Source organism: Gallus gallus, chromosome 5 (assembly GCF_016699485.2).
Source record: "Gallus gallus isolate bGalGal1 chromosome 5, bGalGal1.mat.broiler.GRCg7b, whole genome shotgun sequence".
NCBI classification, from domain to species: domain Eukaryota; kingdom Metazoa; phylum Chordata; class Aves; order Galliformes; family Phasianidae; genus Gallus; species Gallus gallus.
Genome location: NC_052536.1, coordinates 28,405,959 through 28,423,075, shown reverse-complemented (window position 1 = coordinate 28,423,075; position 17,117 = coordinate 28,405,959). Strand labels below are relative to the sequence as shown.

At 44.5% G+C, this 17,117-nt stretch overlaps 2 protein-coding genes across 4 annotated transcripts in view; one reads left to right on the top strand and one right to left on the bottom strand.

Moving 5' to 3' along the window:
• ZFYVE26 (zinc finger FYVE-type containing 26) overlaps window positions 1–9,035 on the top strand; it is a 43,642-nt gene extending 34,607 nt beyond the window's left edge. For all 3 annotated transcript variants that reach the window (XM_421195.8, XM_004941716.5, XM_004941715.5), the window contains exons 36-42: window positions 528–725; window positions 1,033–1,235; window positions 2,250–2,391; window positions 2,939–2,998; window positions 4,418–4,600; window positions 5,573–5,617; window positions 6,658–9,035. In XM_421195.8, coding sequence (XP_421195.5) covers window positions 528–725; window positions 1,033–1,235; window positions 2,250–2,391; window positions 2,939–2,998; window positions 4,418–4,600; window positions 5,573–5,617; window positions 6,658–6,867 — 1,041 coding nt within the window. In that variant the 3' untranslated portion in view covers window positions 6,868–9,035. The remainder of the gene's footprint in view (window positions 1–527; window positions 726–1,032; window positions 1,236–2,249; window positions 2,392–2,938; window positions 2,999–4,417; window positions 4,601–5,572; window positions 5,618–6,657) is intronic.
• A 736-nt stretch (window positions 9,036–9,771) lies between these two features.
• RDH11 (retinol dehydrogenase 11 (all-trans/9-cis/11-cis)) lies at window positions 9,772–16,917 on the bottom strand. Its single transcript, XM_421193.8, has 7 exons — window positions 16,777–16,917; window positions 16,253–16,371; window positions 15,228–15,383; window positions 14,503–14,607; window positions 14,107–14,316; window positions 13,098–13,287; window positions 9,772–11,226 (listed from the first exon to the last, which is right to left on the bottom strand). Exons 1-7 carry the CDS (start codon window positions 16,872–16,874, stop codon window positions 11,124–11,126), a joined length of 981 nt encoding a protein of 326 aa, XP_421193.1. The 5' UTR covers window positions 16,875–16,917; the 3' UTR covers window positions 9,772–11,123.
• Window positions 16,918–17,117: the final 200 nt, after the last annotated feature.

Genomic DNA, 17,117 nt, shown 5'->3' with positions numbered 1-17,117 from the left:
ACGCATATGAGAAAAGTGGCAGAGATTGGGTTTTCTTTGTTTGTGGTTTGTTTTTTTGTGTTGTTTTTTTTTTTAAGCTTGAGGAAGAGCAGGCGAGAAAAGATCTTGAGTGCTGGTTTCAACCACTTAGAGGGTGATTGTGGAAATGGAGTCAGGCTTGTCTCACATGCACAGTGCAAGAAGCAGTGAACACAATTTGGAGCAAGGGAAACTCCAGCTGGATCCATGGACGATGGGATTTAAATTTTTTTTTTTTACTATTAGTTTGCAGTGAGGATATTTAGACACGGGAGCTGGGGCCCAGAGAGGCTGTTGATTCACTCTACTTGGTGATACTTAGAATCTAACTGTACAGGTCAAGAGACCACTCTTTGAGCAGGGGTTTGAACCACGTGATCTCCAGAGATCCCTTCCAGCCTGAGTTATCTGTTGACTCTATGATCTGTCACTTGATACTTCTTTTATGTAAGGAAGATGTATGCGTCACAGCTGCTTTGCTTCAAGCCACCTTTCTGATGTTTGTGTAGGAATCCCCATCTGAAGTATTCATTGAAGGAATCTTCATTCCAAGCTATGAAAGTGGAAAGCTGCATATGTTGGAGAACTTGCTGGAAACTATTGATCCAGGGCTGGAGAGCTGGGGGATGTATTTGATTGCAGCCTGCAAATACTTGCAGAAAAAGAATTACTACCACATTCTGTATGAGTTACAACAATTTATGAAGGTGAGAGTGATTGCCCATCTCTTTCAGAGAGATGCTGAATATTGCCAGTCTTTTCTTTGCTTACTGTAGTGTAAATTTGCATGACGCACAAGTATATAATTTCCAGTCCTGAAAAGCAGACAGAAAGCATGAAGCTGGCTGATGCTTACCTGCTGTGTATTTCTGTCATTGATCTGGAACACTGCAGTAGCTTAAGTATTGCTTTAGAGAAAGCATTGGCTGCTTTGTTTGAGCACTTCAGTAGAGACAAGGATTAGAGAACGTGGTTTCCTCTGATCCATCTTAAAAAACAGTGTGTGTCTTCTAGGATCATGTTCGTGCTGCCATGACCTGCATTAGATTTTTTACTCATGGAGCAAAATCCTACACCGAACTGGGAGGGAAACAGACATGGCTCATTAAGATCAAGGACCACCTCAAAGTCTATCTGCAAGAGGTCTCAAGAAGCTCAGGAAGAAAAAAAATGGTATACACTTTCCGGAAGAAAATGTCTGCTACAGATGTGTCAAGGTATCTATAAACAGCAAGCTGCCTTTTGGTTTAGGGGAAGTTCAGACTTTTTGTCTTAATGATTGCGTTTGGTTTGGCTTTAGCTAATGCATCCCAGTTGAGCTTGACCCAAATTTGGCTAGCTAGTTGCAATTATAAGATTCCCACTATGTTTATATCACCTATCATCCTTTAGGTTAAAAGAGCAAAACATAATGCATAGACAGATATGTTTTGCTGGCTATATTTGTTTAAACTTTAATTCAATTATCGGGTGTCAGACTTGACTGAATCCTTAGGTCAAGTTATGGGTGTCAGACTTGGCTGAATCGTTATGTTCAAAAATCAGAGTGTAAATTCAGCCACATACCTCTTGCAGTTGGTTTTCTTAGGATTTGCTTTCCTTTCATGTTTTTTAGGCTAGACATTAAGCTTAAAGTTGGTGAGGAGGAGTGGGTGTGAAGACGTCAAAAGGAGGTAGTGGTTACTGAGTTGGGATCCAGATTCTGGATTCTAGATTACATGGTCTGGTGGCAATATGACAAGGGGGAAACAGTTCTCACTTAAGAGGGGAGATTTAGGTTAGATGGAAATTCTTTACTCAGAGGGCATTGAGATCCTGGAACAGGTTGTCTGAAGCTGTGGATGCCCCATCCCTGGAAGCATTTAAGGCCAGCTGGATGGGACCCTGCCACGGCCTGATGGAGTGGATGGCAAGCCTGCCCATAGCAGAGGGGTTGGAACTGGATGGGCTTTAAGGTCCAGTCCAAGCCATTCTATGATTCTCTGAATAACTCTTTAGAATAATACAAACAGCTTCCATGCAGCTTTTATGTCTTGAGTGCACAAATCTATAAAGAATCTATTGCTGCAGATTTGGCTACACAAAAGAGAGGTAGTTCAACACTAACTAAAATAATTACTGTTCAGAAATAAATATGGTATTTTGAAATATGTTCATGGAAGTAGGATGTTCAAAATGCTAATAGGCACTTTATTACAAAATCAAGTGGGATTTGTTTTTCCCTTGTCGAGACACATCAATACAGTTGATCTGCAAATGGAAGTAACAAAGTTTCTGCATCGGTGTGAGATCTCAGGAAGCTCTCAAATGGCAGGTTCCTCCTTGCCCACACTGTTTGGAAATAACAACATGAAAATGGATGTTGCTTGCAAGGTACGTAATACTATTTCAAACACAGCATTATTTTTCACATTTGGTGCTAATGTGATGCACAGGTTGAAACACTTGATGGCTGGAGCAGCCTCATGAGCATGTTCCTTGTGCATGTATGCAGCCTACAGTTAATTAAAAACTGATGTTTTTTTTCCTCAAGTAGCAGGGAATACTTAAAACCCTGAAGCATGCTGCTCAAAATTCAAGCTTTCAGAAGTGGAGGATCCCAAATACTGGTTGAAATGTGCCTTTTGACTATATATCCTACTTGTTTTGAAGTAAGGCAAATAATGCTGCTGCTGTTATCTTTCTTAACTTCAGCTCAGCTTCATCTGTTGCTTACCTAGCATTCCACAATGAATCAATATGCAGCGATAGATAGACCTTATTTCCTCCACTTCTTGTTGGGATGGTGCTGTTCTCTGTTGAAGTAATTTCTTGTCTTTAGTCCTCTGGGCAAAATCTGGAAATGTGAGCGTTGTTATTTAACTGTATATCACAAAAAGGGATGTGCATCCTCATAGTTGTCTGATGCCTTTCTTTTCAGGTCATGTTGGAAGGCAAAAATGTTGAGGAGGGATTTGGGATTGCATTCAGAGTCCTTCAGGTATGGTGGAAGAGGTGTTACTATTAAAAAATAACTTCCTCCGAACAGCAGTTGTTTAAGTAAGACTTTTTTGCCAGCTGCCTTCTAATCCACAGAAAGGGAAAATCTCTTATGAGAAAAGTCAGTAGTTCAAGTCTTAAATGTGCATGTATTTGGAAGAAGTTTGGTGAAGAAAGGAAGATTCTGCTTCAGTAGGACACCTCCAAGTTAATTGGCTCCTACAAATGAATTATGTAGAGCTTTTCCTTTGCCTTGCACCCTGTTCAGTGACTTAATGCTGGCAAACCACAATTACTATGCGAGTAGAGAGCTCTGACATGTTAAGTCTTTGCAGTTTGGGTAGCCATACAAATACATCAAATATCTTTGCATTGTTCTCTGAACTGTAAGAGAGCAAAGCTGAATAACTGATCAGTGTCTCTGGGGACCTCACCTTCTTGTCTGGGTAGAAGCTGAGGTGCTTACAGTCAGTGTAGCACTTTAGCTCCCAAACTTTTCCGTTTCTCATTCCTGCGTTGCTAAAAGAGTCTGCTTAGTTGGGTAGTGATGGGTTGGGTGGGAAAGGTCTTTTATTAGAAGAAATAAAACTGACTTGCTGCCCTGGAAAAGATGACCATGTCCTTGTTGAAGAGAAGGATAAAGGATATTGTTTCATGCAGTGCAGTCTTGCTGTCATCTCCCATGTGGGACAAAGGATATAGCATGGCTACTTCTGGACAGAGGTGGCCCACTGAAGCAGTTTCTGTGGCCCTGCTGCCTGTTACGTTTGTGACCAGTGCATGTGGTAGGCTTTGCGTCTTTCACAACAAGAAAGGCAGAACAGGGCAAAATGCCTGTCTGGACTGAAAAAAAAATCACTTCTTAGCAGCAGCCATTGCTACTTTCCAGTAAAAGGTGGAGCAATAAGTCCAACTGCTTACCATCACTTCTGTTTCCTTCTTTCCTTTTTTCTTTATTCCTTGCCTTCATAGCAGGATCAGTGTTCAGCTTTTGTTTCTTTCCTCATATGAGAGAAATAGAATTATCACGTCTTTAGTTTTCCAGGGTGGCTGCTGGCAAGTAATATAATGGGAGCCTGCTAAGTGAGGTAGAGGTGGGTTGGGTAGGAAAGACCTGTCAGAAGCAGTAAAATTGACTTTGCTACCCCAGAAAACTGTCACCCCACAGAGGTGACAGTGTTCTTGTTCTTGGGCAAACCTGAATTTTAGCCATCTGATTATAAAGAAACTTTGAGTCAGTCCTGAGCAGTGGTGATTCAAAGATCAGAGGCCACCAAAACAGTTTCCTTTTTTTTTGGAGCATGATATGATATTTTGTACTCAGCAGAGATTGTCTTATTTGTTTAGGGTTGCTAAGACTATACTGAGAAAACCTGCTGACAATATTTAACATGTTGCTCTGGTGTTCAACTACCTCCAGGATTTCCAGCTGGAGGCTACAGAAGTGTACAGCAAAGTGGCCAAGCAGCTGGTGAAGCTGCAGAAGTACAGTGAGATCCGGCAGCTACTCAAGTGTGTCAGTGAGTCTGGAGTTGCAGCCAAGAATGATGGAGACACCATTATCTTAAATTGTTTAAGTGAATTCAAGAACATACCTGCTGAGGTAATTCTGTCCTGGCTGGCGTCCATTTTGAAGTACAATGGCTGTATACAATACAGGCTACAGAGACTACTCTGTAGTGCCTGTGTTGCCCTTCTAGTGATTCAAATAATTTAGTACTGTACTGCATTGCATTGTTTGAAGGTGGGAGTGTGTGTTTTCCTTCCTTACGCTAACTTGTCTGAGAGAAAAAGATAGATTACTTACTGTGCTCCTACCCTGTGCTTCCCAAGTATTTGTGATTGAGAGAGAACCTTTGTCTGACAGGACCCTGCCAAATGCTCCAAATTGGAGTGGGAGGGGTTGCCTTTGGTGAAGCTTCCCTGACTAATACAGAGTATGTATGGAAACAGAAACCTTCTGCCTCCATAGGAAGCTGTTTTAGGATTCCTTTTACCTACCACAGTATTTTTTCTATCCCAGTGAAGGAAGCATAAGTCACAGAATCTCAGGGGTTGAAAGGGACCTCGAGAGATCATAGAGTCCAACCTCTCACTAAACAGTTACCCTACAATAGGTTGCACAGGTAGGTGTTCACACGGGTCTCGAGCATCTCAAAAGTAGGAGGTTCCATAACCTCTCTGGGCAACCTGTTCCAGTGCTCTGTCACCCTTACTGTAAAGTTCTTCTGCATGTTGGTATGGAACTTTTCTGTGTTCGTGTTTTAGGCCATTATTCCTTGTCCTATTGCTGCACACCCTTAACTTGAATGGTAGAACTTCACAGGGGATGAGAGGTTGACCTCACAGTGTTCTCTAGGGAGACCCCAAAGACTTGGCAGGCAGAAGAAGCTGTGGTAAAGGGAGTAATTGGGCTTTATATTTTCTACATATGTGGCAGTGGTTGGGATAATGTAAACATCTAGCTGTGATCTCAGCAGCCCTTCCTCTAGGCAGAGGCTTGGTCCCTTAAGGAATAAAAGTTGGCAAACCATTGTCACTTAAATGTGAACACCTTTTGCCTTTTTGGTTACAGGACCTCGATAATCTGATTCAGGATATGGACAGTGATGAAAACAAGGTAAGTAAAATCACAGTAAGAGGAATTCCTTTAGCAAGAGCTGAACAGGCCAGTCTTGATCCCCAGGGTACGTGCTCTCTTCCACCATTTTCTCTCTCATCATCATTCAAGTAAAGGTTTTGAAGGCTACTTTCTAGACTGTAGAAATCAATGAGCTGCTTAAGGCTGTGGTGTTTTCAAGTGTAGAACTGTAAGATGAAGGTATTGATATCCTTATAGTTCCTTGGTAGTCCTTGGAACGAGAGCTAGGCTTTAGTAAGACTGGAGGAAAAGTATTTCCGAGTTAGCTCTGAGATGGCCATTTCAGCTTATCGCTCTTTCAAGATTTAAACAGTTTTCATTGTGGTAAGGAGTTAAATGATAAAATGTATATCAGAATTGAAGTAGTTTTTTCTTAGAGGAAATGAGGCCTGCGCTAATTGATTTCTTTGTTAGCTTAAATACCAGCCTGCCAAACCTCTGGAGAGTTGCATGTAAATGAGGAAACTGTGAATGCATATTAGTAGATGAAGAGGCTGTGGATCAGAGTTGCAGATTTTTGTAGATCCTGAGTGGCATAACTAAGGATAAAATCTTAATTTCTGACTCTACTCTGTCCTGTTCCGACAGACCAACTTCGTGTTTTATGTAGATTGAAAAATGGGCTTTTAATTCTGCCTTTTATGAAAGATTTATTTTTGAAATATTCATGTGTTAGCTGTTCCAGAAGAACAATAGAAGAGCAGTAGAAGACAATGACTGTTTCATAATCTTTGCCACGGGGTTATGGAAACTGAATGCACAAAATAAAATTACTGATGTATATTTCTTGGTGATACTGTAAAAGAGTTCCCATAAGAGAAAAATTGAATGAAATATACATCTGTTTATCTTTTACACTGGAATCTACACCATGCAATACTCTGCCTCATGTTGTGCTTCTACTGCCTTCTATGATAGGCTCTTGAATGACATAGTATTCTGGCAAATCCTCGCTTAAGCTTATTGTGTTAGCTTACCTTAGCTTTCTAATGCAGTTCTGCCTGCCCATTTTTCTCCAGATTCAAGCCTACCTGATGTGCAACAAGTTGCGTTCTGCATATCTGGTCTCGGTGAGACAGGAGAAGAGCAGAGCAGTGCAGCTTGTCCAGCATGTGCGCCAGCTGGCTGAGAGCAGTGGAGATGATGTTGTGCACGCCATCTGTACCCAATGGCTCACAGTGCACCAGCCCAAAATGAGAAATCGGCTTGGCCAGGGCAGCAGGAAATAACTGACATTCACCATCATGCAGAAGGGGAAGACTTCAGAACACCTTAAAGGCATGCAGTGCGGCAATTGCTTGGTAAAAGGGAAGTCTTCTAACTTGTGCGGTGGCAGATGGAAGCTGCTAGTGTGCCTCTGGTTAAAAGGAAGGGAACTAAATTACAAGTGCCAGTAATCTGACAAATAGTCACTACCTCAGGGTGTCTTTTGGCCCTCTTTGATTTGGGTAGGGGGAAGGGTGGCAGTTACAAATGGAAGAAGGTCTGTGGAAGAGAGCGCTTGGGTTTTTTAGAAAGGCACTGATCTTTTTTTCCCCTTTTTTATTTCTAATCCAGAAAACCTGCATAGAGAGAACAGAAAAATCTCAACAGTTTCTGTGATTCTGGGTTTCCTATAAGATTTTTTTTTCAGGATTTCAGAGATCTTTTACAAAGACTGAAATTCAGAGATGGTTGTTTTTAAAGCCTCTATACAAACTACTGCTAACTTCCTTCCCCCGCACCTACCCACTGCAAGTGTGCTCAACTTCTTTTTTAGTTTGTTGGACAAAGTACAAACTGATTCTTCATGGCAGGTTTCTACTTCCCAGTTGCACTGTCTGATGTATGTATTGCACTTGAGTCCTTACAAAATGGATGAAGTTGTAAATGGCATATCCTGCAAAGGGCCTACAAAGGGAAAAAAAAATCCTTTAAAATAGTTTTTAAAAAATCACCTACCTCTTTCTTTGCTATAATATCCAATAAAATGTTGTGATGCAGCTTTATCGCTGAGCAGATGCCAGTGAACTTTAGGTATGGCAGAAAATATGGAAAGATAGAGCTGTGGCAAAATTCAGCGGTCTGTATTCCTGTCACACAGGAATTTTAGTTTTTTTCTTATGAGAATAACCTGTCCCTGTCAGGTACAGCAGAATGCATTAGCTAGACATACTGTGTATATTATAATGCCAGGCTGGAGTGTGTTAGAACGTGAGAAAAGGCAGTATTTCATAGTGCAAGAATGGAACAGTGGCTTCTGTGCTAAACTTGCGTGTGGTGAGGTGCTTACTGTGACAAGAAACAGAGCAGAGTTCTTAGGTTTAATCAGCAGATGTCTTTGTGTCATTTCTGCATTGAAGGATGCTGAAAGAAGCAGCTGCTGCTCTGCAGTGATGACTTGGACACATGAAATGAGCAGAAGAAAGGTAGACGGCAGTAGGACCTTCTAAAAGAAACAAAACTTGGCCACAAGAATATGTTTGCAGTTAATTTTTACTTCACAAGATGGGAAGACTAGTTCACTTTTGTTGTTAACTGTTTAGCATTTGACTGACTTTTGAAGAAACAGAACAGTTTCTGCAAATAGTTTTAGTACATAGAATAACTGAGAGTGTTAGGTATGGGTTTTGTAATGTCCCCAAGCTCGGTGCAATGACAGAACAGACTTTGATAGCATTGGGAAGGGCTTGCTCCATCCCCTCTGGGTGCTCCACTGCTACCACCGTCTCTCCCAGAGGTGTACTGTTCACTAGAGCAGGGCTAGAAATGTCTCTAAGCTAAGTCGTCAGAAATGACCACATTTAGATTTTTTAGAATCTCCCAATCACAGATTGTGCAAATCTCATTAGTGAGCAGTACCAATGAAAGCTGCTTTTGTTTTCCTGGCCAGACTGACCTAGCTTGCCATCAGCTTAGAGCTGTTAGGCTAATCCTAAAACGTGACACTATCCATCTATTTGATGACTTCTAGCTCTCTAACTAAGGGGGGGAGGTTCTACTGTTCATGGGTATCTGGTTATGCTTTGCTGTAACACTTACTGTTCTGCTCCAGTTCCTTACAGCTATATAGAGCACAGAGAGTGGAGTTTGTCATGCAGACCAGTCAGTTCTGTACCTGCCTTTCCTCTTGACTTCTTTGCACTGTACTTTATGCACTTTATAGTGTTTGTTGTAATTTGATGTTCTTAACCTGGAATTGTAGGGAATGTTTCTTTTACCAGCAGAACTGGAATTCTGATCCTGACCAACTGCCTTTTGTCATAAATAGTGCAATTATCATGGGTTTGAATTTTTGAGCTTCAGAAATGAATTGAGTACTGCCAGTTTAAAAAACTTTCTATAGAAATGACCACGGGCTGTTTACAATGGGGTGGGGGGAAAAAGGAGAATAAAGTGTTATGATGGAAGGTTTCAATATATCTTGTTTGCTTTTCACCTCAGCATAGCTGAGTCTTTTGTTCTAGGTCTGTATTTTGCATTTGGCTATGCTCACCAGATGAACTAGAAGGGGAAGAACTGCTGTCATACAAAAATGTGCCTTTGCTATAATGTTCTCAATACTTAGAGCAACTGTTCTATCATCACCTCTTCAAAGGTCACCCCAGTAGCTAGCTCAGCTTATGCATGTACTCTGGCAGATCAGTAATTCTCTTCAGGCAGCTTTGCAAGTTAATGCAACTCTCCCTTACAATACTCCCTTTAAGGCAGCTAAATGAGCTTAAGATCTCATTTTACAGATCAACCTATAAGGTATAAATGACTTGCCCAAGGTCAGAGAGGGAGGAGACTCCCCTCTGTGGTAACACGTAGTTAGGGCTTATAGTGAATCTAGGATCTGATTCATTTGTTTGAGAAAAGCACTGACCTGAAAGGGGAAAATATGGCCTAGAAATGCTTTCTGCTTTTTCTTTTTTAATGGTTTCTGTTGTTCCTGAAAGCCCCTTTGAAGATCAGAGAATTGCACAGAGCCTACATGGTAGGTAAACAATCCACTGCTACAGTGTTGTTGAGGGAGGAAAAAAAGTCAAGCACAGGGAGAAACACAAAGGGACTTCAGAATATCAGCTAAAATTATTATTTTTTTACATTAGTAAGGCAGGTGGAGATATCAGCAAACCCAAGTGAATTGCATCGCTTCTGAAGAAAGTTGCTTTCTTGCTGTAAAAAGGAAATGGCTTTATTTAGTATTGATCAGAGATAGCATAGGACTGATGTACATGGATAGCTTCCAGACATCGTTAATCAAAACATGAGCATTTGCTTCTCCAACACTGGCAGCTGGTCAGAGGAATGTTCAGACATGGGTCTAAATACTTCTGGATTTTTTTTTTTTCAGAGAAAGATAATCCTGTGAGCTATGGCACTTGTTGAGTTAAGCAGCTAAAAAACTCTTTTTCAGAAATAATCTTGGATTATGGGTCCCATTATATCAATTTTCACTAGAGCTCTGAGGGAGTAGGCTCATGAGGACATGGATCGACTGAGCTGCCTTTTGACCGTGCAGGCTGTATGGTACTGTGAGGTCAGGCTGGTAGCCATGGCCCATAACTGCTGGGATTTGTGTTTTCTCTGTGAGGAAACTGACCCTAATATCAGGATAGCACTGGCCCCTGCTTCAGCTATTCAGCTCAAGGTAGTTTGCTGTCAAATCAAATTCAACACTAAAGCCTCAGTGGAAATTAATTGTTTTTCAATGCAATTAATTTTCTTTTTAATTAAATCTGCTCTTTTCCAGGTTTGTAAATCACTCAAAGTACAGCTTGGGATTTTATTAGGACAAGTTTTATACTATCTTTGCTTAGTGTTAGAGCTGTTAACAGTTTTGAATAAAATAATCAATAACCATTGCCCAATTTCACTGTTCCTGCAAGTTTTAACCTTCCAGCCAGTTGCATTGACAGCTGTGTTCCCAAAAGATGAACCCAACTTACTGCAACCAGTAGGCAAGATACTTCACAGGCTGGAGATGCTTAGAGAACGTGGAAAATAATGCTTGACCATAGTTAGGCCAGCACCTGTTTCTGTGCGTTTGTGAGCATTTATATTACATGTAATTGCCAGAAACATGAATACCTGTACTCTGCCGTGTCAAATATTAGGAACAAAAAATGACCTTGTAAAGCGTAAGTTTAGTGTCCTAACTTTTTACTATTACTGGTATGGAAAAAGAGACCAACACAAAAATCAACTTTGAATACAGGTGATCTAAAGCTAAGATGATAACCTCCATTTCTATTCTAAAGCCACAGGACAACAGCCTATGGCTGTTGCATGAGTTACCAAAGGTTGGTCACAGTATTGGTGCTCTAATTCTCCTGCTACAAAAGGGGATGCTTTGCTTTCTAATCTCAATCCTTAAGTGTAACATTCCAGAAATTCATATTGGACTGCATCCACAGAACCATCACAAGGGCAGCTGAAGTACCAACATTCTTGGCAGCAGTGCTCTTCCCAAGAGTAGCATCACTGTGCTCAGCCAGGTATATGCAGGAGGCTGTACTGCTCAATCCCACTGGATGCCGAGGAGCTCACAGCTCACATTCCAGAGCTTCTTTGCTGTCTCATCATCCCGACCCCATGGAGATACATATGCTGGCTGGCAATCACTGTAAGAGGAACATCATTATTATTTTCTTTTTTTAAAATCAAAGATCTCTAGCTGTGCACTGAAATGGTTATGATAAAGTGAGGCACTTGGTTTCAATCCATGAAACTTGAAGACCAACTGAAGGAAGGTAGGTAAGGTGGCAGCTAGACTGGGGAAGATTCTTCCCAGTGGCACTAAAAACTAGCAAGTGAGTCAAGATCTATCTGCTATCTTGTTGTTTGTAGAACTTTACATATATTCTGCTGTATACTCATCAGTGTGAGTTCTCACTAGTATTACTAAAAAGGGTTATAAATGCTAACCAGGCTTGTGCAGGAGTAGTACTTCTGTAGCAAACTGTAACTAAGCTTCTCAAACAGACCTTCGTTCCAAACTGGTTGTCCCATCTTATTCATCCCTCTATATTGCCACTGCATGAAAGGCAAAGGTGCCTCTGAATATAATACTGTAATAACCACATATGGTTTCACATTATTGCCACTTCCACTGTCCTCTGAACTACAGCCCATTTCTTCTCAGCTCCTGCAATCAGGCACTACGTTGTCTGGACTGGGGATCGTGTGTTCTCATCTGTAATGCTAGATGCTGCATGTTACATACAAATTTAAGAGAACAGATGAAATTTCATCTGATGAAATGTAAGATTTCTATCCATTCTCATGTTCTTATATCCCAAAACACACAGTCTCTGATGCTCCTGAAGACTGGCAGGCTGCTTGTTTAATATGTATATGTTGCCTGGAAAGCTGAAAGGCTTTTAGGCCAATCCAGTGTAAAATCAGGCCTGTGTGAGATTTACTGTTAGAAACTCTTATTTTCCCATCAAGTTCAAAACTCTGCTCTTTTATGACTTTAAAATCTACCCAACCTTTCTGTACTCTAATGTGGTACCCCTCTTATATTCTCAGAAAAAGAGTCAGTCTTGCACAGAAGATTAAGGCATCTATTTATATATTCAAGTCCGATTAAGATAAACGAATGCCCAAGTGAAGATCAAAGTCATTACAGTGACTAATCTGGTTGCTTATCACAAGAAAGGAGAGCTCTGAAAGGAAGCAAAGGCTCCAGTATTGCTGTTGTAGAGGCAACAGTATTTACAGGGGGTGAAAAAAAAGCACCTATGTTAATTTCCTAAATACAGTATTGTTATACTGCTCTACACCCACCAAGAAGCTGACAGATACAGCTGAAGGAAACTTGAAATTGCAGTTTACAAATTTAGGATGATGATGTAGAACTGTTCTGAGCTGTAGCTTTAAGAGAAAAGGCACGATTATGCAGTGTCCTGGAGTAGGTGAAAGGAAATTAAGAAACAGGTTCGTAGAGAGAGTTACAACTGATAGTTTGCAGGCAAGAGATAAGCATCCCAGCAGGTGTCTCTTGTAGCTGATGGTCTGCCATACTGGAAAATCAAGTTGTCCTATGCCAGTCCTGAAAATCTCACCTCCTGGCTCTGCAGCACCACCAGACCTCCCCTCTCTTTGGCTGCACAGGCCCTTTTTGCTCCAATAGAGTAAAATTAAACTAGTCTCTCCATGACTGCCTTAAGTGACCTCATTAACTAAACAGCTCTGCTGCAGCCTGAATTACTGCAATCTAAGGATTAGAGCGCTACAACCGTGACAGCCTTTCCTGCACTTGGAGTCCAGTAATATTCCTGGCACAAAAGGTCAGGGATCCCTTCTAACACAGTATCTTCTTCAAGAAATCTAGAAAAGGATAGCGCTCTAAAATTTCTCTTACCCTCGGTCTTACTGCCATGAGTTACACCAACCACTTACATAGTCTCTTAATAATGACAGTAGTACTCATTTTCTCAGCCAATGAGGTTTCCTTCCATAGTACGTCACTCCATCAGCTTGCACCCACCTGAAATATTGTCCTGTCACAGATTCTAGCTCCTCTGCTACTGCACAGTACACACTGGTCTGAGCTCCTTCCCACGGAGTCTTCAAGAAGAATGAGAATATCCTCCACAGCCATGTCATTACAAACGAGTGCCGGACCAGCTCAGAATGGACAGAGCCAGGATGGAGAGAGTTTGCTGTGACTTTAGTGCCTATGGTAAAAGAAAGCAGCCCAGGACAAAATGCATGAATCAGCCTACCTTCAAACAATGGGTTAATATCCTCCTCAATTCCATCTGCAAATGTTCTGCAACTTACAGGAGAACTGCTGTGGATAAAGGGAGCGTTAGTGAAATTCTTAGCACTACTGCTTTCTGGAGCACTCCCTTGTCCCTTCCAAACAGTGTTGTCACTACATGCTTTCTGCGCACCAGCATACTAGGGAGCCTGATGCTCAAACAGCAGCAGTTTCTATTGGGCTTTAGACAGCAAGAGATTTCTTTGATTTACTGTACTACAATTAGAGAAGACACTGCTAAAGTTACAAAAAGGACTGAGTAACGAGGCCGATACATATGTTGTGACTTAAGAGATACTGTCTAGCCCCGTGCTTCTATTTTACAGCTCTTCGCCAGTGAAGGCAGCTACAACTGCCTTACTTTGTTCACTGCAGATTGCAATTCGACAAGTTCAGTTCCTTTGTTGTTCTTTTTCCCTCTTCAAATTCTACTCACATAGCACAATTGCGTGCTTGGATGCAGCCAGTTTTTGACAAGCGCCAAATTAAAATCAAATCCATTCAACTGTGTCAGACAACTGACCTCCCATGCCCTGTTGCTGTAAAGACAATTAGCGCTTTAAGTTTCCTAGGTCCGCAGATGGGATACGTTTTCCCTTCCAACAAAGAGCTGTCAGTGACCCTTGTCTCAAACCATTTCATTTCTGAACAGGCATTTTTTTTTTCAACCCATCCTCCTCACCCACGCTGCTCAAAAGCCAAGGAAACCACTCCACTCTCTGCTGGGACTTGCCTTGCAGCCGCCTTGCCAGCTCTCGGGTGAAAAGGACATTGGCCAGCTTGCTGTGACAGTAGGCGAGGCCACGATTGTAGCTCTTCTCACCATTGAGGTCGTGGAAGCGGATTCGGCCTCCATGATGAGCCAGTGAGGACACATTCACAATGCGGGATGGTGCAGACTGCTTCAGGCGCTCCAGTAATAAGAAGGTTAAAAGAAAATGACCTGGGGGTGAAAAGAAATTCAGTTCCCCAACTGGAATTACAAAGTACTTTCAGCATGCTGATTGATTATGAGCTTTCCTCCCTCCATTCTACCACAAGAAGGAAAAATGAAAGCACGTGGAAGCAGGATTTCCCACTGGCAATTTTCCACAGATATGAAATGAAAACCTGACTCCGCTGGCCTTACCAAGATGATTGACTCCCAGGTGCATCTCAAAGCCATCGGCTGTCTTGGAGTAAGGGCATAACATTACCCCAGCATTATTAATGAGGATATGGAGCTCCTTCTCTTCTGCAAGAAAGAAGAAAATACATCAATCATTAAATACAGAGATGGAGGACAGACAGACACAAGTCAGACAAAAAAGAAAACCCATGCCCAAGTTGCAGCCATGCTGCCTCTGTAAATAAGGATAACTCTCCTACCACCAACTCGCCCGTAGCCTCTGGCAAGCCCCTGCTGTGAACCACAACAGCCAGAGTGGCACAGAGATGCATTGGTCAGGAATTTGGTGTTAGCTAAAAAACCCTGGCACCAGAACAGAACCCTTTCTTGCCTGAAGACACCAACAGTAACGGAGGGTGGGACTGCCCTCTCATTTTTCTGCCTTTGCTCTGAATAGAGATTGTCACACAGAACAATTCCAGATACCGCAAATGAAACCCATACAACAAAAGGGAAGATGCTGCCACAGTCACATCAGCAGCACACAGCATTGTGCAACACCCTCAGTTTCTGCCTTTGAAACCCATGATATGCATGCGGTCACGCAGGAAGTCAGCAGCAGTGTAGGAACAGAGCAGGGCAATACTCTTCCTGGTGTACGCTCTGTTGTACCCTCTTCCTCTGGAGAGCAGACAGCAGTTGCTGGCAAAATGTGCGCACTGAAAAGAAGAACCCAGAGGTCTCACCTGCTAGAAAGCTGTTAGCAAACTCCCGGATAGACCTGGTATCAGCCAAATCCAGCTTTTTCACAATGACTTCCTGATTGTCTGTCTCAGCTCGGATTTCACGCGCTGCAGCTTCTGCCTTTGCTATGTCTCTGCAGGCAACAATCACCCTCGCACCTGCAAGGAGGACAAAGCAGAACACAAGCGGATGTCACTGGGTGCACGCTGCAGGGCCAGGGCTGTGACGAGGGCCGACCACTCCCTGCTTACAATGTATTGTTTCCTATGGAACTGGGAGCAGCTGACAAGCACAAAAACTCCTCCCGTAGATGGTTAGCTCCCAGCCAGCCCAGACCTGTTTTCAGATCAGGAAAATGAACATCTGAAGTGCTTCTGTCCAGTTTCTCCCAGGTCAGGTGAGTGCACTGCACCCCTGGTATGACCAGGTTGTACTTGTGGCTGCATGGAAGCACTAGGGCCTATTGCACACAGAGATGCTTAGACTCCAGCGAGAGCAAGTTCTAATATGGGTAGTTTTACTGCCTTGCTCGTTACCAAAAAACATTTAAACCGATTTTGAAACGTGAATAACTGAAACACACAGCAGCGGATCTGAGCCATGTCCCAGCCCCAAGCAAGGAGTGCGCTGCGACTCCAGGCACTTCCCTGGTCCTCCCCAAGTGGCCGTAGTGCTGAGTACTTCCACATGCTGAGACACGGTGTCAGGGTTCAAGCGGTGAAGGCAGGTGAGAACTGGGGAGCTGCACTTCGGGGGCTACAGCCCTATCTGAAGGACCTTCAGAAGGCGGCTCTTAGAGGGAAGCACGGCCCCAGGCTCAGTAACTCCGGGGCCATCAGGCTCCACACGCGATGCGTGGTGCCAGATCACATCAGTTCCAATTAGCACCGTCTCTTCTAACTGCGGCTAAGTGAGCAGAAGGGATAAGCAGCCGCTGCGGGGCCCCGACCGTACAGAGTCACGCAGTGACCCTGCCTTGAACGCAGAGGGGGGAGCCGCACCCGCTCGCAGCGTGACGCCGACTTGCCTCTCCGGGCGAGCTCCCTGGCGGTCTCTTTTCCGATGCCGGTGTTGGCGCCCGTGATCACCGCCACCTTTCCGTCCAGCCTGGCCGTGGACCTGCACCGCCCTCCGGCCACGTACCGCCTGCAAGAGAGCGGCGGGACTCGAGGGCAGCCCCGACTTCGCCAAGCGCTCGGGCACCGCGGCACGCCCGGGCCGGACCCGCCGCGACACCCCGCTCCGCCCGCGCCGGTGGGGCCGCGGCTCCCATTGGCTGCCAGCGGGGCTCCCGGCGCCGCGGCCAATGGGCTCCGCGCGGCGCCGTGGGGCGAAAGCGGGCCACCGGCGCCCGACCTCCCCGCCCCGCGGCTGCCGCCGGCCCCTTCCGCGGGAGCGGCGCGAGTCGGCTGCCGCTACTCACACAGCGCCGCCGGAGCAGCGCTAATAAAAAGCCCTTTGTGTTTCTCCTCCCCCCAGAAAAGAGCCGCGCGAAGCGGCCCAAACGCGTCGGCACGGAGCCCCCCGGGACGCCCCCCCAGCGCCCCGCACCTGACGTAGGGCGCTGCCGCCAGCAGCAGGAGGGGCACGGACACGGCGGCGCCCAGCACCGCGCCCCAGCAGCTCAGCATCCCCGCCGCCGGCTCCATGCACGCCGCGTCCGCACTGATCGCGCCCGGAGGAGCCCGCCCCGCCCCGCCCCGCCTGGGGATAGTGGGTGGTGGCTGCGCGTGGGGCGGATCGGGGCGGGCCGGGGCGCCCTGAGGCGGTGCCGCCCCACGGCCGCGTGCAGCCCTGCGACTACAGCTCCCAGCGGGCAGCGCGCGCCACGGCGCCCTCGCTCCGCCGCGGCTGCGCGGTGCCGCCCTGTGCGCCTGCCGCGGTCAGGCACC